Source organism: Mobula birostris, chromosome 10, assembly GCF_030028105.1.
Source record: "Mobula birostris isolate sMobBir1 chromosome 10, sMobBir1.hap1, whole genome shotgun sequence".
Classification (NCBI taxonomy): Eukaryota; Metazoa; Chordata; class Chondrichthyes; order Myliobatiformes; family Myliobatidae; genus Mobula; species Mobula birostris.
In genome coordinates this window covers 53,513,573-53,536,392 of record NC_092379.1, presented here as the reverse complement: position 1 = coordinate 53,536,392, position 22,820 = coordinate 53,513,573, and the positions used below count along the sequence as shown (strand labels likewise).

Here is a 22,820-nt window from a genome sequence, read left to right as displayed (position 1 = left end):
CAAAGAGTGGTAGTAGAGAATAGCTTCTCTGAGTGGAGGCCTGTGACAAGTGGTGTGCCACAGGGATCAGTGCTGGGTCCATTGTTATTTTTCATCTATATCAATGATCTGGATGATAATGTGGTAAATTGGATCAGCAAATTTGCTGATGACACAAAGATTGGAGGTGTAGTAGACAGTGAGGAAGGTTTCCAGAGCCTGCAGAGGGACTTGGACCAGCTGGAAAAATGGGCTGAAAAATGGCAGATGGAGTTTAATACAGACAAGTGTGAGGTATTGCATGTTGGAAGGACAAACCAAGGTAGAACATACAGGGTTAATGGTAAGGCACTGAGGAGTGCAGTGGAACAGAGGGATCTGGGAATACAGATAGAAATTCCCTAAAAGTAGTGTCACAGGTAGATAGGGTCGTAAAGAGAGCTTTTGGTACATTGGCCTTTATTAGTCAAGGTATTGAGTATAAGAGCTGGAATGTTATGATGAGGTTGTATAAGGCATTGGTGAGGCCGAATCTGAAATATTGTGTTCAGTTTTGGTCACCAAATTACAGGAAGGATATCAATAAGGTTGAAAGAGTGCAGAGAAGGTTCACAAGGATGTTGCCGGGACTTGAGAAACTCAGTTACAGAGAAAGGTTGAATAGGTTAGGACTATTCCCTGGAGCGTAGAAGAACGAGGGGAGATTTGATAGAGGTATATAAAATTATGATGGGTATAGATAGAGTGAATGCAAGCAGGCTTTTTCCACTGAGGCAAGGGGAGAAAAAAACCAGAGGACATGGGTTAAAGGTGAGGGGGGAAATGTTTAAAGGGAACATTGGGGGGGGCTTCTTCACACAGACAGTGGTGAGAGTATGGAATGAGCTGCCAGACGAGGTGGTAAATATGGGTTCTTTTTTAATATTTAAGAATAAATTGGACTGATACATGGATGGGAGGTGTATGGAGGGATATGGTCCTTGTGCAGGTCAGTGGGACTAGGCAGAAAATGGTTCGGCACATCCAAGAAGGGCCAAAGGGCCTGTTTCTGTGCTGTACTTTCTATGGTAAAGAGTTGTCAAGGTCTGAGTCAGAGTCACGGGCAGAGGTTGTGGTTGGGCTACTCAGCCACGTGGTTACCCTGGGAATTGTTAGCTGTGCTGGATATGAAGCAAAGTAACCTGAGAATTATGCAAAGGCTAACTTGTTCCCAGTGACTGAATGTAGAAAGTGGAATGTTTTAACCACATGGGAGACGTGAATGTAGAATGCTGCACTGTCATGACGAAGAGAGATACTATGCGGGTCAGGAGTGTGGGATCTGTAATCTAAATAATCCAGCACATGCATAATTACGTTTAAATGGTGAAGTTGAAATAGCACCCTGCTGTGGATGTGGTAGCATAGGATTCACTGGGTTATTTATTTAAAGGTACATGGAGGAATAAGGCCCTTCCTGCCCTTCGAACCGTGCTGCCCAGCAATCTCTGATCCAACCCTAGCCTAAACAGGGACAGGTAACAGTGATGAATTAACCTCCCAACTGGTGCGTCTTTGGATTGTGAGAGGAAACCCGCGCGTTCCGCAGGGAAAATGTACTGGCTCCCTAAAGGTGACATCAGAATTCCCAAGCTGTAACAGTGTCAGGCCAACTGCTACGCCACCGATAGTGGTCAGTAACGTTCTTACTGTCTGCATTAAACCATCGGACACTTTTAAGATTTTTCCTATTTTTCATGGATCATAGTTCTGGTATTGACACAAAGAAATTAATTAAGGATAGTCAAAATACTAGATGCAAGTACCTTAGATAGGGTATCTTCTGTGTAGCCTTCTGCCACGGCACAATCTAGTTTTGTGCAGTTTATTAGAGCACGTTGCCAGTCTTTCTTGTGTGACCCCTTCACCATTGGCTCAAAGGAGTTAGCAAACTGTACTGGTAAGTAGCGAAAGGTGAAGACGGCTAGAATGCAAATGTGGCAAGTTGGCATGTTCTACTAGAAATTCGAGGGGTTATTTTATCAACATTCTTTCTTTTGTCAAAACCTGTTTAGGGAGTGGAGTTTTTTGATGAGAAGTTGAACTCCTTGTGCATGACGTGGCTGGTGGATCGCGGTGAGTATAGCCTTGATGAATCGTTACTTTTGTTGAACGAAAGTCCTTCAAAGTTGTCCATGTCATCTTACTGGTGCTTCCATGATGCTGAGTGACCCTACCAGGTGCCTAACCAAAAATCCTTCATTGTGCTTTGTCACATCCTCAAAGGATTGGGTCAGGCTCAAGACACGACATGCCCCTCACAAAGCCATGCTGACTCTCCCGAATCAGACTATGCTTCTTGTAAATCCTGTCTGTAGGAATCTTCTCCTGTAATTTGCCCACCGGTGAAGTAAAACTGACTGGTCTATAATTCCCAGGGTCATCCCCACTCTCTTTCCTGAACAAGAAAATAACATTTGCCAACTTCCAATCATCTGGTACTTCCTCCGGTGAGGACTGGCCAGTGAGGATGCCCAGATCATCACTAAAGGTGCAGCAATCTCTTCCCTTGCTTCCCGTAGTAACCCTGGGGTATATCACATCTGGCCCCGGGGACTTATCTATCCTAGGGCTTTTCAAAATTCCAGAACATCCTCTTTCTCAATGTCAACATGTTGCAGCATATCACTGCCCTCGCAAGCATCAAGGTCCCTCTCACTGCTGATTACTAAAGAAAAGTATTCATTGCGGATCTCCCCCAAAGTCCACCGACTCCAAACATTTTGCCTCTTTTAGCTCTGGCCGGCCCAGACTCTCACTCTGGCCATCCACCTGTTCTTCAAGTTTGTTCTTCTGAATCCAACTCGCCAAGTCCTTCTCGTGGCCCCTCCTAGTTCTCCGAAGTCCATTCTTCACTCCCTCCCTGGCCACATTGTAACCCTCTGGAGCCCAGGCTGATCTTTGCATCCTATGCTTCTAGACTAGCTGTTGCACATCTCTTGTCAAGCATGGCTCCTTCACCCTTCTGTTCTTTCCCTGTCTCAGTGGGACAAAACTCTGCAGAGCTCCATCCAAGTGAAGCCCAAAACGACTTCCACATTTCAATTGTGTGTTTCTGAGTGCATTCATCCCAGTTTGTACTCCCAGGTTCCTGTCCAATGTCCAATACCATCATAGTTCAAACACCGGCGCCCCCCTCCCCCCCAGTTATTACTGCTGCAAGCAATCTTGTCGTACTCTTGTACACATGGCAACAAGAAACAGACTTGACTTTGACCGATACGTTTATTTATTTAATTATTCGAGAATAGCATGGAACAGGCCCAACGAGACGCACTGCCCAGCAACCGGCCGATTTAACCCTCGCCTCATCACAGGACAGTTTACAATGACCAATCAGACTACTAAGTAATAAATAATGGTAATCTATTCGAAGTATTTTTTAAGTATCTAATGGGGCAACACAGTGGCATCTGGTTAGCGCAACACTTTGCAATTGGGTTCGATTCCCACTGCCACCTGTGAGGAGTTTATACGTTCTCAGCCTGACTGCGTGGGTTTCCTCCGGGTGCTCCTGTTTCCTCCCAGAGACCTACTGGTTGGTAGGTTAACTGGACATTGTAAATTGTCCTATAATTAGGCTAGGGTTAATCGGGGGTGGCTCGCAGGGCAAGAAGGGCCTGTTCCACGCTGTATCTCAATAAATAATCAATGATAAATAAGTATATTAAAATGCTACTTTCCAAGTGCATAATTTCCTCCACTGTGTGTAACTTGGTATGGAACAGGTTGACACTTTGAAGAAGGTGGTACGAGCATTTCATTTCGGAACTTTGTATTTTATCAGCAAGGTACATATTTGAAAATCAAGTAGTAACAGCGATCAGATCATTTCTTGACCTGTCAATGCTGTCTTGCAGTGTACGCCATTCGCGAGGCCGCGACCAACAACTTGACCAAGTTGGTGGAGAAGTTTGGCAAAGACTGGGCAGAATCCGCCATTGTGCCGAAAGTACTTGCCATGGCCAGTGACCCCAACTACCATCACAGAATGACCACCCTGTTCTGCATTAACGTGAGTATAGCTTTGACAATGTACTTGCCCATGGCCAGTGACCCCAACTACCATCACAGAATGACCACCCTGTTCTGCATTAACGTGAGTATAGCTTTGAAAATGTACTTGCCCATGGCCAGTGACCCCAACTACCATCACAGAATGACCACCCTGTTCTGCATTAACGTGAGTATAGCTTTAACAATGTACTTGCCCATGGCCAGTGACCCCAACTACCATCACAGAATGACCACCCTGTTCTGCATTAACGTGAGTATAGCTTTGACAATGTACTTGCCCAAGGCCAGTGACCCCAACTACCTTCACAGAATGACCACCCTCTTCTGCATTAACATGAGTATAGCTTTGACAATGTATTTGCCCATGGCTAGTGACTCCGACTACCATTGCAGAATGACCACTCTGTTCTGCATAACGTGAGTATAACTTTGACAATACTTCCATTACACTTCACAAGCTGCTAAAATATTTCATGAATAAAATGTACAGTTAGAACACACACTAAAGAATAAAGAATTTAACAAAAATAATATGGATTTGTTTAAAATGTTCTTTTAATATATTCTTTGTGAATGTTTAGATTCTGCAAAAAATCAATTAACACTTTGCCAAAGCTGCTCCTTCCAATATTGACATCTGCTTGATACGAGCTTCTGTGCTTGCGTTATTTGCTGAGGTGTAGTGGTGTTTTGTGTTTAATCTGCAAGGTGTCTGGAGTAAAAATTGAGTTGAGGGTGAGACTTTTTATGATTTCGTGGAGCAGAGTTCCTAACCGTCCCTGTGGAAATGGACTGATGGTGTTAGCTGAAGGACAACTGATTTAATGACCTGTTGACCCACCAGATGGCTTACAGCTTTCAAGTTTTATTTCACAAGGGTCTGTTTCCGTGCTGTAGTGGACTATGGCTCTGTCTTTTGCTTAGAGATCTGAGTACCTTGAAATGGACATTATACATTATCTGGCTGAGGGAATTGTAAGTTTTTTGACGCAACTAGTTTCAATTTACAAGTGTACTTAAAGGCCCCCACAGTCATTCCAGTTGCGGAATTAACTTCTTTCCCTGGATTTATTTTATGGGCCTGGGCTTTGCTGGAGTTTGGACAAGGTGATGGAGAGATTCAGTTGAAATGCCCAGATAAAATGGATGTTTCTAAAGTGGGTGAGTCTCGGACTGGAGGGCACAGCCTTTGGAACAGAGGGATATCCCTTTAGAACGGAGATGAAGAATTTCTTTAGCCGAAGCGTGGTGAGTCTACAGAATTCATCGCCACAGGCGGCGATAGGAGGCCAAGTAATTGGGTGTATCTAAAGTGGAGCTTGATAGGTTCTGGAGGGTGTCGACAGGTCTGCACAACCTGGCATTTTTGCGGTATCCTCAAGGATTTGGCAAGCTGGACTCTCAAGAATGCAGGTGCAGCGGCCGCGGCCATTGCTGGGAGTGGACTTCAGGTTGGATGAGAGTGGCCTGAGAGGGGAAAATGAAGTGGTGTTCAGTCGATTTCAACAACGAGCCAGGTTAAAAAGTTTAAAGAGTCGCAGGGGGAAAGACTAACTTCTCTGTGAGGCTTTACACACCTCAGCAGTGAACCGACTGTCACTGTCAGCACTTGTCTCCGCACTGAATTGACTTGCTGGCTGTGCCCTGCGACCATTGGGACCCTGGCTCAGATAAAATGCTGAACTGGCTCCTTGGCTGTGGACTGCAACCATTGGGCCCCTGGACTGGTTTCACTTCTCTCAGCACAGAACTGACTCCCTTGCTGTGGCCTGCAGCCATCTACTGATCTGAACTGGCTCCCTGCCTGTGGGCCTAATTTCGGCGACCCTGCGGTTCATGTTCTGTTTCTTACTGGTTTACTATTTTTTGATTCTTGTTTGCCCGATTTGTTCTTTTTGGGCACATTGCGTGTCTGACAGTCTTTGCTGTGTAGGATTCTTTCTTTTTCCATGGATTCTCTTGTGTTTCTTTGCTTTATGGCTGCCTGCAAGAAGACAAATCTCCTGCTTGTATATGGAGTTCATACTTTGGTAGCAATGTACTTTGAAATTTAGACCTCTGGATCAGCAGGAACACCTCAGAAAGATATGCCTGCGCGGGCTGGACCAAAACAGGGCTAACAGCCTGCGGGAGTGCTCGCTGGGATTCAAACTCATAGGGATGGGCCACAGGCCACATTTACAGTTGAGGTGGCAGTGGAGTTAAATATCAAAGGGAAACAAAGCAAGCCCAGTAAGGAGAGCAAACCTCAGTCTGATAAGAAATGCAAGATTATATTTATTTTGGTGTAAGCAACATTACTAGTAAAGCAAATGAGCTCACAGGAGGGTGATATTGTTACTGTCATAGAGAGGGTTGAATGGCTGAACGATTCACTCAGTGAATGGTGTGGTGGGCGTGGCACCGTAATATTGATTTATTACTGAAATATCGAGGAGGAGGACATTCTGGGACACACCTTACTAATCCACAAGCCTCTACTGGTGAACTTCCGGTAAGATGGCAATGTGCTGGGGCGCGGCGGGTTCTACAGGGCCAGCCAAACGTGTTACTATCTTTTGTTTATTTCTTTACAATCTCAAGACCCTGCTGGAAGTTAAGCACTTAAAGAGTGCTGCGGCCTACCCCAACGGCGTAGAAACTGAAGAAGCTGGACTTGGGGCAGATCGTTCTGCTCCCTGTGTCAGAGAGTCAGCAATGTGGTTGGCGTGCAGACTGGCAGCGAGCAATTGTCTTAGTCTCTTTTCTTGTGATTGCAAAACCCTGTTGAGCATTGTTAATGTGTAATGCTGCAAGTCTGGTCTTCTGATTTATTGCGGACTACAGGGGCTGGCAGCAGCGGTGACTGACACCCCTGCAGGGTGAGCGGATGTGGCCTCAAGCCATGGGGCCGCCTGTTTGCAGCCACCCAGGAGAGAGGCATCAAGAGCTGGCACTGGAGGTGGTGTAGCGCAGCGTTTAAGCTAACGTTGGTGCTGTCCCTCTCCCCCAAAGTGTTTGCTTGGCAGAAGGCAGGATGTATGTGTTCGACTACAGACTGCTGCAACATTCATGGACTCAGGGACTTGGACTATATTTGTTGTGTGACTATATTTTACTGCTATATGTGCCACGTGCTGTGTATGACTGTTGGTACTGTGTTTTGTACCTTGACCCTGAAAGAACACTGTTTCGTTTGGATGTATTCATGGGTATTCATGAATGACAATTAAACTTGAACTTGATGTAAACAGCCAAGAACAGCAAAACATTGGAATATTACCTGCAAGCTGCACACCAACCGGACTTGGAAATATATTGCCATTACTTCTGAAACCCCCTTTTCACTGGGCGTCTCTGGAAATGCAGCCTTTTAGCCCCTCGCAAACAGCCACCGGACTCCGCGGGGAGAAACTTCAGGCTTCGTACATCTAAGGTGTATGTGACTTTGGTCCCGCAAAATCCGTGAGGTTGGGATGTCTCGCCTACCCAAACCCCGGTTTGTGTGAATGCTGTGTGATTTACTGCCCCTGGCAATCGCCTGTCAGCAAAAAATAGCAGATTGTTCACTGCATAGAATTATTCAGGAGTATATTTAAGAATGTTAACTTAAGCAAACAGTTATTAAAGGAAAGAAAGAGAGAAAAAACAAGAAGGGCCCATTCTACTTAAAAAGTCACAACTGCACAGTGGAGCTCAAATCTTGAACTTCTCTGTAAATCGCGCACTGGACCCTCCCTCGGCCTGCGTGAAAGCACACAACACCTTCCGAAGGTAACTGGAAATCCATCTTGAACAAAGAGGCTTTCCCACAGGATTATTGGTCCTTCCTCCTTGAAGCCATTCATCTGCAGAAAGCACCCTCATCGTCCACCATCTTTCCTCCTGTCTTCTCCCAGCTCCGGCCAAACAAAGACCTCTCTGCCCAGTAATCTCTAGCACCTTCTCCCAATTCTACCATCCTGATTGGATGACACCTCATTCCTGAGCTCAGACCCAAACAGGCTGAAAGCAGAACAGATTGTTCTTACAGAACTGCTAAAATGAAATGTCTACAACATGGCAGTAAAAATCTGAACCAGGGCATTGACACTGACTGGGTCAGAATCCTGGATCACCCACCCTAACTGCATTGTGGGTGCACCCACACCTCAAGGGCTGCAGCCCACCACAAAGGAATTAAATACCACTTCAACCTGTGATGCCCACACATTCCTTGGAGGAATATGCAAAAAGAGCTTCAAGTAACAGTGTACAGGTAGTCCCTAGGAGTGGTCACATGTGACAGCTCTCCCAGTATTCAGCATGAGGTACAGGAGCAAGGATATCAGAATCAGGTTTAACGTCACCGGCATAATGTCGTGAAATTTGCTGTCTTTGTGGCAGCAGCACAGTGCAACACATAATAATAGAGAAAACTGTGAATTACAGTAAACATATAAAATAATAGTGCGGAAACAGAAATAAAAAGTAGTGAAGTAGAGCATGGGTTCAGTGTCCATTCAGAAATGGCAGAGGGGAAGAGACTGTTCTGGAATCGCTGAGTGTGTGCCTTCAGACTTCTGTGCCTCCTTCCTGAGGGTAGCAGTGAGAAGAGGGCATGTCCTGGGTGGTGGGGGTCCTTCACCATGGATGCCGCCTTTTTGAGGCATCGCTCCTCAAAGATGTCCTGGATACGAAGGAGAAAGGCAAAACACGGTTGTGCGAGTTATCAGGTTATAGCAGTACAGAACCTCAACTTCTCTGATATCAGCACGAATGATTTCAAAGGGAATGGCCCAAAGGAGGGGGGATCCAGGAAAACTTCGTGAGAAACAGAGTGAGAGAAGGATGTGGCTGGAAAACTCGAGCAGGGCAAGAAACCGAGTTATTAGGAGTCTTTAGTGGGGTTGGATATGGATATGTTTCCAAGGCCTGATGAAATGTATCCTTGGCTGTTATGGGAAGGAAGGGCTGAGCTCCCAAGGTCTCTTTGAGAGTTTAGTGAAACCCTCTCTCATTGCTCCCCCTCCGTGATCTCTGCTTCCCTTCGACGGGAGTCAGTGAAACCTTCTCTCACTCTGTGATATCTGCTCAGCTCTTTAATTCATCCCTCCCGCCTCCTGGTTTCACCCAGCACCTTGTATTTCTTTCTCCACTCACCTTCCACCCCCCCCCCAACAACTTTTAAATCTACTCATCTTTTTTCTCCACTCCTGCCGAAGGGTCTCGGCTGGAAATGTCGACTGTACTCTTTTCCACCGATGCTGCCTGGCCTGCAGAGTTCCTCCAGCATTTTGTGTGTGTTCAAGGATCCTGGTTGTTTAAAATCCTAAATTGTCACAGAACAGGTGCCAGGTAACTGGATCCCAGCAGTACGGTGCCGTTCTTCAACGAAGGCAGCAACTGGTAACTACAGAGCTGTGAATCTAACATCAGTGGTAGAAAGGGTGTTGTAAAAAGTCTCGAGAGACGGGATTCAGCTGCACTTGGGCAGAGCTTCATCAGAAATGGTCAGCGTGCAAGTGGTGATTCTGTCGGCCAGTTTGAGTTTCTTGGAGTTACGGGTGTACTCATGCAGTTGGTGTTGTCTACAGGGACTTCGGTAAATATTTTGACAAAATCCCCAAATGAGCAAGAGACCGAGGGATCCGAAGTAACTTCACAAATTGGGTTCAAAGTTGATTTGCTGATCAGCTTTTGTGATTACCCCGTGGCGTACCACAGGAATCTGTGCTGGAACTCTCCTGTAAATGATTTGGATGTGGCTAGAAGTTTAGAAGATGACATAAAAATGTGAGCTTTGTCTTGCAGCGTTAGTGCTAATGATGGTGAATTGGTTAGTTGGCAAACTAGGCAGAGCAATTGTACCTAGAACATAGAATGTTAAAGCACTGTGTTAAAGTGCTGTGCTGATCTTTTAATCTACTCTGAGATCAATCTAACCGTTCCCTCCTACATAGCCCTCCATTTTTCTATCATCTGTGTGCCTATCGAAGAGTTTGTTAAATGCCCCTAATGCATCTGCCTCTACCATCACGCCTGGCGGGGCATTCCACACACCCACCCACTCTGTGTGTGTGAAACAAAAATCTTACCTCTGTACCTTCCTCCAATCATCTCAAAATTATGCCTCTGGTATTGGCCATTTCTGCCTTGGGAAAAAGTCTCTGGCTATGCACTCTATCCACACTTCTCATCCTCCTTCACTCCAAACAGAAAAAGCCCCAACTCACTCAACCTTTCCTCATAAGACACGCTCTCTAATGCAGGCAGCCTCCTGGCAAGTCTCCCCTGTGTGCCCTCTAGATATTCTCCATGCTTCCTATGACAAGAAGGAAGAAAAAGAAAATATTTAAAGAAAAACTGGATAGGTATATGGACAGGAAAGGAATGGAGGGTTATGGGCTGAGTGCAGGTCGGTGGGACTAGGTGAGAGTGGAGTTCGGCACGGACTAGAAGGGCCGAGATGGCCTGTTTCCGTGCTGTAATTGTTGTATGGTTCTACAAGTCACTTATAAATCAATAGCATCATAACATTTTAAGTAACATTTGGATATTAAACACACAGCACGTATTTTCCCCGCATGAGCATATAAAATCATTGCAACACACCAATATCGCTGATTCAGTGGGAGCCCTGGGCTTGTTTCCCTGCAACAAGACGGTCCTATCACGGGCTGATGGGAGTCAGCGATACTCGAAGGGGGTTCCTTATGTCCAGTCTTTTCCGCAATTTAGTTTTCGTTGCATTCATTGCAGAGATATGTTGGAAATGGAAGCACCGTTTTCAGTGCTTTCATGGCTATCTCAGGATATTTAGCCTTGACTTTGATCCAGAATGTCGCCAGAGATGTTATGTCAAACATACTTTTCAGCCCGCCGTCATTTGCAAGCTCGGGGAGCTGATCTTATTCCTGTGCTGACATGGATGATGTGCGAGTAATGACCTCGCGTGTGTTCAAGCTGAACAGTGGGTGAGAGGGAATGAGGAAAGGTGCAGCGACTCCTATCGCCAAATCATGTCGTTTCCTCGCGGCCCGGTAGCACATGCTTTGTGGCTTGGTACTGGTCCGCAGCACGGTGGTTGGGGACTGCTGCGCTAGGGAAATTCTAAGCAGTTTCTAGAGTAGGTTACCTGGTCGGCACAACATTGTGGGCCGAAGGGCTTGTAATGTGCTGTGAATTTCTATGTTCGGAAACATGTGGTTAAACCTCCCAGCCCTCTCGTGCTTTCCCACTTATTTCTGCCTTCTCTGCTTACCGGACCTGCCTGTTCAGTGAGTTTGACATAGAATTCTGAGTTAACACCTGCTACACTAGTATCCTGTGTCCCAGCCCTGCTGCCTCACCAGCTTAAACCCTCCCAAAGTGCTCGAGCAAAGGTATGGATAAAAGGGACGCACAGAGGCGGTTTCCAATAGCGCAAGAGTCTGGGGCCAGAGGGCACAGCCTCAGAATAGAAGGACGTCCCTTTACAGCAGAAGTGAAGAGGAATTTCTTTAGCCAGAGGGTACTGAATCGGTGGAATTCATTGTCACAGACGGCTTTGGAGGCCAAGTCATTGAGTATATCTAAAGTGGAGGTTGATAGATTCTTGATTTGTTAAGGGCGTGAAAAGATATGGGAGGAGGCAGAAGAATGGGGTTGGGAGGAAAAATAAATCAGCCATGATGGAATGGCAGAGGAGACTCATAGAAACAAAGAAAACCTACAGCACAATATAGGCCCTTCGGCCCACAAAGCTGTGCCGAGCATGTCCTTACCTTAGAAATTACTCCGCTTACCTATAGCCCTCTATTTTTCTAAGCTCCATGTATCCATTCAGGTGTCTCTTCAAAGACCCGATCGTTTCCGCCTCCACCGCCGCCTCTGGCAGCCCATCCCACACACTCACCACTCTCTGCATAAAAAAAACTTGCATTGAAACATAGAAAACCACAGCACAATACAGGCCCTTCAGCCCGCAAGGTTGTGCCGAACATGTCCCTACCTTAGAAATTACTTGGCTTACCTGTAGCCACCTATTTTGTTAAGCTCCATGTACCTATCCAAAAGTCTCTTAAAAGACTCTATCATATCTGGCTCCACCACCGATGCCGGCAGCCCATTCCACACACTCACCACTCTCTGAGTAAAAAACTTACCCCTGACATTTCCTCTGTACCTACTCCCCGGCACCTTAAACCTGTGTCCTCTTGTGGCAACCATTTCAGACCTGGGAAAAAGGCTCTGACTATCCACATGATCAATGCCTCTCATCATCTTACACACCTGTATCAGGTAACCTCTCATCCTCCATCGTTCCAAGGAGAAAAGGCCGAGTTCACTCAACCCATTCTCATAAGTCATGCTCCCCAATCCAGGCAACATCCTTGTAAATCTCCTCTGCACCCTGTCTATGGCTTCCACATTCTTCTTGTAGTGAGGCGACCACAGTACTATAAGTGGGGTCTGACCAGGGTCCTATATAGCTGCAACATTACCTCTCGGCTTCTAAATTCAGTTCCATGATTGATGAAGGCCAATACACTGTATGCCTTCTTAACCACAGAGTCAACCTGCGCAGCAGCTTTGAGCGTCCTATGGACTCGGACCCCAAGATCCCTCTAATCCTCCACACTGCCAAGAGTTTTACCATTAATACTATATTCTGCCATCATATTTGACCTACCAAAATGAACCACTTCACACTTATCTGGGTTGAATTCCGTCTGCCACTTCTCAGCCCAGTTTTGCATTCTATCAATGTCCCGCTCTAACCTCTGACAGCCCTCTACACTACCCACAACACCTCCAACCTTTGTGTCTCAGCAAACTTACTAAGCCATCCCTCCACTTCCACTTCCTCATCCAGGTCATTTATAAAAATCACGAAGAGTAAGGGTCCCAGAACAGATAACTGAGGCCGACCTCCATGCAGAATATGACCTGCCTACAAGCACTCTTTGCCTTCTGTGGCAAGCCAGTTCTGATCCACAAAACAATGTCCCCTTGGATTCCATGCCTCCTTACTTTCTGAATAAGCCTTGCATGGGGTACCTTATTAAATGCCTTGCTGAAATCCATATACACTACGTCTACTGCTCTTCCTTCATCATTGTGTTTAGTCACATCCTCAAAAAATTAAATCAGGCTTGTAAAGCACGACCTGCCCTTGACAAAGCCATACTGACTATTCCTAATCATGTTATACCTCTCCAAATGTTCATAAATCCTGCCTCTCAGGATCTTCTCCATCAACTTACTGAGGTAGGACTCTTTGGTCTATAACTTCCAGGGCTATCTCTACTCCCTTTCTTGAATAAAGGAACAATATCGGCAACCCTCCAATCCTCTAGAACCTCTCCCATCCCCATTGATGATTCAAAGATCATCACCAGAGGCTCAACAATCTCCTCCCTCGCCTCCCACGGTAGCCTGGGGTACATCTCATCCAGTCCTAGCGATTTATCCAACTTGATGCTTTCCAAAAGCTCCAGCACATCCTCTTTCTTAATATCTACATGCTCAAGCTTTTCAATCTGCTGCAAGTCATCACAACAATCACTAAGATCCTTTTCTATAGTGAATACGGAAGTATTCATTAAGTACCTCTGCTATTTCCTCTGGTTTCATACATACTTTCCCACTGTCACACTTAATAGGTCCTATTCTTTCACGTCTTATCCTCTTGCTCTTCACATACTTGTAGAATGCCTTGGGGTTTTCCTTAACCCTGCCTGCCAAGGCCTTCTCATGGCCTCTTCTGGCTCTCCTAATTTCCTTCTTAAGCTCCTTCCTATTAGCCTTGTGCTGTGGTAAAGGAGATAGAATTATGATCACTATCTCCAAAATGCTCTCCCACTGAGAGACCTGACACCTGACCAGGTTCATTTCCGAATACCAGATCAAGTACAGCGTCTTCTCTTATAGGCTTATCTACATATTGTGTCAAGAAACCTTCCTGAACACACCTAACAAATTCCACCCCATCTTAAACCCCTTGCTCTTGGGATCCACCAATCGATATTTGGGAAATTAAAGCCTCCCATCATGACAACTCTGTTATTATTACACCTTTCCAGGATCTGTTTCCCTATCTGCTCCTTGATATCCCTGTTACTATTGGGTGGCCTATGAAAAACACCCAGTAAAGTTATTGACCCCTTTCTGTTCCTAACCTCCACCCACAGAGACTCCGTAGACAATCCCTCCATGGCGTCCACCTTTCCTGCAGCTGTGACACTATCTCTGATCAACAGTGCCACGCCCCCACCTCTTTTGCCTCCCTCCCTGTCCTTGTTGAAACATCTAAAACCCAGCAGTTGAAGTAACCATTCCTGTCCCTGAGCCATCCTAGTCTCTAATGGCCACCACATCATGTCTCCAAGTACTGATCCACGCTCTAAGCTCATCCGCTTTGTTCACAACACTCCTTGCGTTAAAATAGACGTATCTCAAACATTCGGTCTGAGAGCATCCTTTCTCTATCACCTGCCTATCCTCCCTCTCGCACTGTCTACAAGCTTTCTCTATTTGTGAGCCAACCCCCTCTTCCCTAGTCTCTTCAGTTCGGTTCCCAGCCCCCAACCATTCTAGTTTAAACTCTCCCCAGCAGCCTTAGCAAACCTCCCTGCCAGGATATTGGTCCCCCTCAGATTGAAGTGCAACCCGTCCTTTTTGTACAGGGCACAACTGCCCCAAGAGAGGTCCCAATGATGTAGAAATCTGAATCCCTGCCTCCTGCTCCAATCCCTCAGCCACGCATTTATCCTCCACCTCATTAACCACTGACATCTCCTCTGTACCCACTCCCAAGCACCTTAAAACTATGCCCTCTCGTTCTAGCCATTTCAGCCCTGGGAAAAAGCCTCTGACTATCCACACAATCAATGCCTCTCATTATCTTGTTCACCTCTATCAGGTCACCTCTCATCCTCGTACGCTGCAAAGAGAAAAGGCCGAGTTCACTCAACCTATTCTTATAAAGCATGCTCCACAATCCAGGCAACATCCTTGTAAATCTCCTCTGCACCCTTTCTATGGCTTCCACGTCACTCCTGTAGTGAGGCAACTAGAATTGAGCACAGTACTCCAAGTGGGGTCTGACCAGGGTCCTATATAGCTGTAACATTACCTCTCGGGTCTTAAACTCAATCCCACGATTGATGAAGGCCAATGCACCGTATGCCTCCTTAACCGCAGAGTCAACCGCATAGCAGCTTTGAGTGTCCTATGGACTCTGACCACAAGATTCCTCTGATCCTCCACAGTGCCAGGAGTCTGACCACTAATGCTATATTCTGCCATCATATATGACTTGATAGCCGAATTCCGCTCTTGCGTCTTATAATCCTGGTTCCCTCTTGGCTCGGGTCACCTTGTCATGGAAGAGATCCCAGTGATGCTGTCTGCTCTGCACCCACACTTTGTATATTTCAGCCGTCCTGCCTTCCTGTTTCTAAACTCGCTCGTACATGGCAGAAGGGGTAGTCCAGCGATTACAATATACCAGCACTTTTTCTTTACAACTTGTCTATTGATCTGTAAATCTCCGTTGCAGGACCTCATCTCTCTCCTTGCAGGTGATCATTGGTGCCAGTGTGGACTATGCCTTTTTATCATGGGGCAAAATACATTCTGAGCGTCGCACAAATCAGATCGATGATCTTTTCTTCAGTCTTGCTTCGTGAAGTTCGGGGCTGTGAATGAACGTTTGCATTTTCTGCTGGTTTTTTTTAGGTGTTGTCTGAAGCCTGTGGCCAAGAAATCACAGCAAAGCACATGCTGCCGACGGTTCTCCAGATGGCAGGCGATCAGGTGGCAAACATTCGCTTCAACGTGGCTAAATCATTGCAGAAAATAGGACCGGTTTTAGATGCCAGGTAAGTATTTGAGTTGGGGCTTATAACCCGGCCTGTGGAGAATGTTTCACCTCCAGTTTGGAATGGAAATTGAGACGCCACTGTGGTGGCATTTAGTGATGGAGTCGCACCGTCTTTTGTACCCACAGGTCCAATCCGGCCAAGACCACCGTCTCCGCCGGTCCCATCGTCCCAGGTTCGCAACCTGGGGTTCATGGACCCCTAGCGTAATGATCCATGGCACCAAAATAGTTGTGCACCCTTGCTCTAAACCTTTCCTGCCCGCGTACCTGTGCTTATTGAAGTTGTTAATGTGCCTGCCTCAACCAGTTCCTCTGGCAGCTCATTCCATGTACTGCATGGGGAGGGGCATAAACTTAACCCTCGGGCCTCCCCCTCCCCTGTGGTGTTTGCCTCACTTTCCTGCTTGACCTTGATCCTTTGGTACCCTTAAACGATCTTCTTCTCTATCCAGAGGTTAAGGCCATAAGACACAGGAGCAGAACCAGGCCGTTCGGCCCATCGATACTGCACGGCCATTCTATCATGGCTGATTTATTATTCCCCTCAACCCCACTCGCCTGCCTTCTCCCCTTTTTTTTAAAGAAAGGACATCCTCACCAAGAACATTTAGTAGCCCGTTTCTACCCTCCAAATTACCTGTTTAAGGTCTCTCCACTGCCTTTGTATTCCAAGGGCCTCATTTTACTACAGCTTTCCCAAGCAATGCGCAATATTCCTTTGGGTTCTGGATATAGTCAGTTGTACTGTATAGAAGCATGACCTCTTGTCCATTGCATCTATACTGACAATCGCTCCTTGCTATTGTAAACCCACTCAGCCACACTAACTCCACATCCCTCTGTCCTGCTCACTGAACCTGTAGAACAGGCCCGTTGGCCCACAATGTTGTACCAAACTAATTCTTCCTTTTCAGTCCGGACGAAGGGTCTGGGCCCGAAACGTCACCTGTTTATTCATTTCCATAGGTGCTACCTGACCTGCTGAGGTCCTCCAGCATCTTGCGTGTGTTGCTCTGGGTTTCCAACACCTGCAGACTTTATAAATAAAGCAGCGCCTAATTGAACCGTGTCCTTTTGCCCGCACGTGGCCGATATCCTCCATTCTCCGCACGTTCATTTGCCTGTCTAACAGTGTCTTAAATACTTCAATGCTCACACAAAACGCTGGAGGAACTCAGCAGGTCAGGCAGCGTCCATGGAAATGAATAACCAGTCGCTGTTTCAGACCGTGACCCTTCATGGGATCATAAACACTTGTTCTTGTTTCATACCTGCATCCACTTCCACCAGACCCGTCGGTGTGTTCCAGGTACTCAAATCCTCAGCACATCTTTGAGCTGTTCTCTTCTGGCTTTTACATCTTAACTGTGAGCCGTCTGCCTTTGCCTCAGAATTTTGTAAACTTCTGTCAACTCTTCCCTCCCTCAGACTCCATCACCCTGGAGAAAGCAACCTCTCCGGTAACATCTGCAGTACCAGCCAGCATGTCTTCTATACCTTTTTCAGATCCTTTAAAGGGGAGGCCAGAGCTGAACTCAGTACTCCAAATGTGACCTAACCAGAGATTTATCACAGGCAACGTCCTGTAAACATCTTCTGTACCTTCTCCAAAGTATCCACACCCTTTAAAGGGGAGGCCAGAGCTGAATTCAGTACTCCAAATGTGACGAAAGCAGAGATTTATCACAGGCAACGTCCTGTAAACATCTTCTATACCTTCTCCAAAGTCTCCACACCCTTTAAAGAGCTGGCCAGAGCTGAATTCAGTACTCCAAATGTGACCTAACCAGAGGTTTATCACTGGCAACGTCCTGTAAACATCTTCTGTACCTTCTTCAAAGTCTCCACACCCTTTAAAGGGGAGACCAGAGCTGAATTCAGTACTCCAAATGTGACCTAACCAGCGGTTTATCACAGGCAACGTCCTGTAAACATCTTCTGTACCTTCTTCAAAGTTTCCACGTCCTTTAAAGGGGAGACCAGAGCTGAATTCAGTACTCCAAATGTGACCAAACCAGAGGTTTATCAAGTGACTGTCCAGGTTTTTGTTCCGGCCTGCACCACCACCACCTCCTTTGGCAGCTCAGCTACCAACTCCTGCATGAAAAGTTTGCTCCTCCAATCTTCTTTAATACATCTTCCCTCTCTCCTTCAACCACTGATGGATAAATCCTGGTTAGAAGTGAAAACCGCACAGTGAGATTTCAGTTAACGCCACCACCATCTTCATCAGCATGTGACGTGGGCGATCGTGGTCTCTCCATGGCCACGGTTGTTCTTGGCAAATTATCCTGCAGAACTGGTTTGTGCCATTGACGCCTTCTGGGCCGTGTGTGTTTTTACAAGATGAGGTGACCCCCCCCCCCACCCCCCAGCCATTATCAGTGCTCTTCAGAGATTGTCTGCCCGGCATCAGTGGTCGCACAACCAGGACTTGTGATCTGCACCGGCTGCACACATGACTGTCCACCATCTGCTCCCACGGCATTGCGTGACCCTGATCAGGTGGGGGGGCTTAAGCAGGTGTTGCACCTTGCCCAAGGGTGACCTGCAGGTCTGCGGAGGGAAGGAGCACCCTGCACCTCCTTTGGTAGCAACGTATCTCCACCCCGCCAACCCGTCCGGTGAACGATTTTTGTGAAATTGTGCGTTTGTGATTTGATTGGAATTTGTGTGGAAAGCAATAACAGACGGATTGCATTAAAAGGAAGTTTATGCATTCAGTGCCCCCTCTCTTCAACGGCATAAAAATGCAGCATCCAAATTATCCTCCTTTTGCATCCACTAACCCAAATGAGCTCAGCTGCAGTTTGTGACCGTACTCTGCTAGTTGAGCTCTAACCCGTATCTGGCCAGTAAACGATCAGTTGTGGTAGTGGGAGCCTGCGTGAGAGGCAGAAAGAGGAGATTTTAATCTGGGTAGTATCCAGTACCGCTTTGGATTTAAGTGAATGTGCTGCTGTCTTGTTTTGAAGGTCACAGGTACTAAAACTTGCTTTTAAATCACAGCACTTTACAGAACAAGTTCAAACCAATACTGGAGAAATTGGGTCAGGACCAAGATATGGACGTAAAGTACTTTGCGCAGGAAGCCATGACTGGTAAGTTGTGGCTTTGGACCCAGCTCGGTACGAGCATAAGCATTCTCCCTTCGAGCAGTTGTGGCCTGCATTGTCCCAGAGTCTGTCACTGGGTCTCTGAAGATGAGCACAAGACAAGATGGGTGTCTGCTGGGTTCCTGCTGTGGGGGCACTGATGGTAGAAAAGGCTCTTTAAGCTAAAGATGTGTGTTTTGTAATCTGCACGTGTAACGAGTGAGGGTCGGGGAAAAACATGCAGTCCTCAGCACGTTCATTAAAGGGGATAAAACACAAATTATGGATTCAAAACTCTGAACCAGCAAGAGGGTTATTCGAGCTGCTGGAACAATGCTGTGATATTTGGAACTGTTTCCAGTTAAAGGGATTTACTAATTGTTCAGAATTATAAACCTTGTTATAGAGCCAAGCATGAAGTTCTCAGTTCTGTCTCTTACTTGCCTCCCTGTTTCTGTAAGCTGAATATTTTAAGAACCAATCCAGAGTTTTGAGTACAATCCTCAGTAAAGAGTTCTGTGTTTATATTAGGTGATTTTTAGGGTTTAGGAACGGGTGTTAAAATCTAGTGCCAGACATCCCACCCTGCAAAAACTCATTTCAGGGAGGTAGCAGTACGATATGGAGAGCAAGCTGTTGCCCCATGTAGCAAGCTCCAGTCTGCATGCACCCAAAGGAACGGCAGATTGAGTTTGGTACCAGGAGCACCACAGGAGTTGTCATTCAGCGTAGGACTGCCTTAGCGACTCCAGCTCCGGGTTTACTCCCGAAGCCTTCCCTGTGAGTGGGTACAGCCGCAAGGCAGCAGAGGTTTGAGATCAGAATTTTCCTTCTCCTAGATGAGCTGACGAGTCCCATCTCCCCGAATAGGTCTTGAAGCAACAGGAATTAAGGGTTGGCAATGTATGAATTCACTTGCAATATTTTAGAAATGACATACTCCATCGCTAGAATTCCCACAAGTTGTCATCATAGCTTACAGATAGATGCGTGTTCTGATTATCTTCAGAAACGTTCCCATTTTGTCTCCTTTTAATATCTAATCTGCATGTTTTCCTTCTTATCTAGTGCTTGCCTTATCATAGAAAGGAGTGAAGAAACGGCTGTCCAGACTTGCAACGAGATCTGCCACTGACATCTTTGAAAACCTTCTTCACTCTCTCTTTGTACCGTATAGGGAAAAGGAAAGTTACGTCACATCCAGAGTTTCTCCAGTTAGCGGACGATTTCCCTCCACGCCTCTCTGACATAGTGGGGAACCGCGTACGAGGCAAGTGACAGCAGTGGTTTGCCATTGCCTTCTGCCGGGTGAGTTTCCAAAGAGATCACCAGCTCGTAACCCAGCATGGATGGAAAGCGTGCAGGGGAGCCGGCTGGATTCAAACTCGGGGTGACCCCACTACAGCATCAGCCGGGTCAGCCTACTGTATGATATGGGGACTACTTTATGTTGTAGTAACACATCGTTGCATGCGCTATTAGGCGCACATTGATACGTATGTGTGTGTTCTGCATCGTTTTCTACTGGTAAAGAACCATGAAACTTCGCTCCTGTCTCCAGCATTTTTATTAATAGCATTGTTGTGTAGCCAGGCCACACACACAACACTCTTTAAAGAATTACCCCTGGAAATGTAAACGTCTCGTACGTAGTGTCACTGGATTTTAGCTGCCTTGTAGATTCTAGTCTGCAGTCTTTCTGCTGTCTCAATTCAGCTTGAGATATCAAGCTGTCTACTCCCCCTATTTATTTTCATTGACTGTAGTGTACCCAGTGGCATTGTGTATCCGATGGGTTTAACTGTTAACAAGGATGTGAGGTTATTAGCTTTGCTGCTCTGTCGACAGTCACTAGTATCCACTATGCCTCCTCCTCCTTTCCCAAAACACCTTCGTTTGTATTCCCAGCATCCAGTGGCAAATGCTCGAATTAAAACTGAAGATGTTGTCCAATCTGAAACTGTTCTCGGATGGGGTGGCAGAGGAGGGGCCCAGTGAGGGGCCCACGTTGGATGGGCCTTGGCTTGGGGAAGTGGTCCACATTAATGGGTCCTGACCCTGATGTAGGAGAGGGTTTTGCATTTGATGGGGCCTGGTGAAGGGGTGGGTTCCACATTGATGGGTCCGAAGGTGGGGCCCACATTTAATGGGGCCTCATGTGTCTGCACTGCATGGTCCCCAGGTTGCTGAATGATATGCTATAAGTTTTGACCTACCTTAATTTCCCTTTTAATCGTTTTTAACATTAAAAGAAAGAGTGCCCGTTAGACAGTTATTGAAATGACTTTCAATGCCGACCTCATTATTCCAGTGACTTGAACAGCAGTGCCAGTGGATGCTGTGATTACCTGATGGTTTGGTTAGGCAGCCATTGCTTCTGTACGTATTAGTTAAAGTAGATTTTTCAATAGCTAAGCTTCTCTTCCCGACCAGAATTACACAATATTGTATCATTCCAGTGGTCTAGTCACATTTGGGATGCCATTTCAATATTGCAAATCACGTAATTTAATGTCTGTTAGCTTTTTGAATGATTTTAGAGATTGTGTTAGGCACGTTTAACCTGTTACCAGTGGACGTCTTTCTCCTAATTTGTTGTTTTGACTGCTTTCCCTAATAAAGTGGATTAAGGTAAACGCTGCTTCGTGTTGCACACCAGAGAGGTGCAGGATTTACCTCCTTGCGACTTTTGCGGAGCAGAAACACGTAAAAAGCATGTCATGTGTTTCGTTTTCAAAGTGGCAGGGTGAAGTGATACTGCATCTCCAGTATGAGATCCACAAACACTAGAGGGATATTTTGCCCACTGCCCGCATACCCTAACCCTCACCCTCACCCTCGCCCTCGCACTGGATGAGATAATGGAGAGGGAGAGAGAAGTACAGGATAAGCCCGATTTAACTAGGAAGGAGAGAACAGCCCTGAAAGAGCTGAAGGAAAATATGGATATTGTTATCAAACCAGCAGATAAAGGGAGCAGCATAGTTATCATGGACAAACAGCAATATCTATTTGAGGCACACAGACAATTAAACAACACCGAACACTACACTAAACTAAAGGAACCCAAATACTGGCAAACACACAGAAATTAGGACCATTCTGCGAGAACTAGGAAGGACTAGATACCTCAGGAAGAAGCAGGTGGAGTACCTGACAGGGATACAGCCACGAGCAAGAAAGTTCTATATCCTCCCCAAAATACACAGGAACCCAGACTCATGGACTGTTCCTGGAGAAATATCACCCGGCAGGCCCATCGTGTCGGACTGCAGCAGTGAGTCATACAGGATAGCAGAATACATTGATGCCTTCCATATAACCATATAACAATCACAGCACGGAAACAGGCCATCTGGGTCCTTCTAGTCCATGCCGAACTCTTCCCCAATCCTAGTCCCACCGACCTGCACTCAGCCCATAACCCTCCATTCCTTTCCTGTCCATATAGCTGTCCAATAACGACAACATTGAACCTGACTCAAACACTTCTGCTGGAAGCTCGTTCCACACAGCTACCACTTTCTGAGTAAAGAAGTTCATAGAACATAGAATAGTACAGCACAGTACAGGCCCTTATGATTCAAACACGGTATGCTAATCCTTCAGCCCAGGTATGTGTGGGAGGAGGTTTCTCAGAATTATTTGACATAGGACGGGGCACACGACAAGGGGACCCTTTGTCTCCTTTAATTTTTAATATATCTATTGAACCGCTTGCACAAACTCTCCTCAGATCTCCCCTATTACAATAGGTACAACATTGCATTCAATATCAGTTTACGCGGATGACACGCTAGTTTATATGGCGAATGTTCAACAAACTCTCCCCTATGTTTTAAAAACACTGGAGCAATTTGGAT

At 46.3% G+C, this 22,820-nt stretch overlaps 1 protein-coding gene across 1 annotated transcript in view; it reads left to right on the top strand.

Annotated features, from left to right (window-relative positions):
• LOC140203687 (serine/threonine-protein phosphatase 2A 65 kDa regulatory subunit A beta isoform-like) overlaps nucleotides 1–20,207 on the top strand; it is a 54,832-nt gene extending 34,625 nt beyond the window's left edge. The window contains exons 15-19 of the mRNA XM_072269733.1: nucleotides 2,034–2,094; nucleotides 3,879–4,033; nucleotides 15,718–15,860; nucleotides 18,872–18,963; nucleotides 20,026–20,207. Coding sequence (XP_072125834.1) covers nucleotides 2,034–2,094; nucleotides 3,879–4,033; nucleotides 15,718–15,860; nucleotides 18,872–18,963; nucleotides 20,026–20,042 — 468 coding nt within the window. The 3' untranslated portion in view covers nucleotides 20,043–20,207. The remainder of the gene's footprint in view (nucleotides 1–2,033; nucleotides 2,095–3,878; nucleotides 4,034–15,717; nucleotides 15,861–18,871; nucleotides 18,964–20,025) is intronic.
• The last annotated feature ends 2,613 nt before the right edge of the window (nucleotides 20,208–22,820 follow it).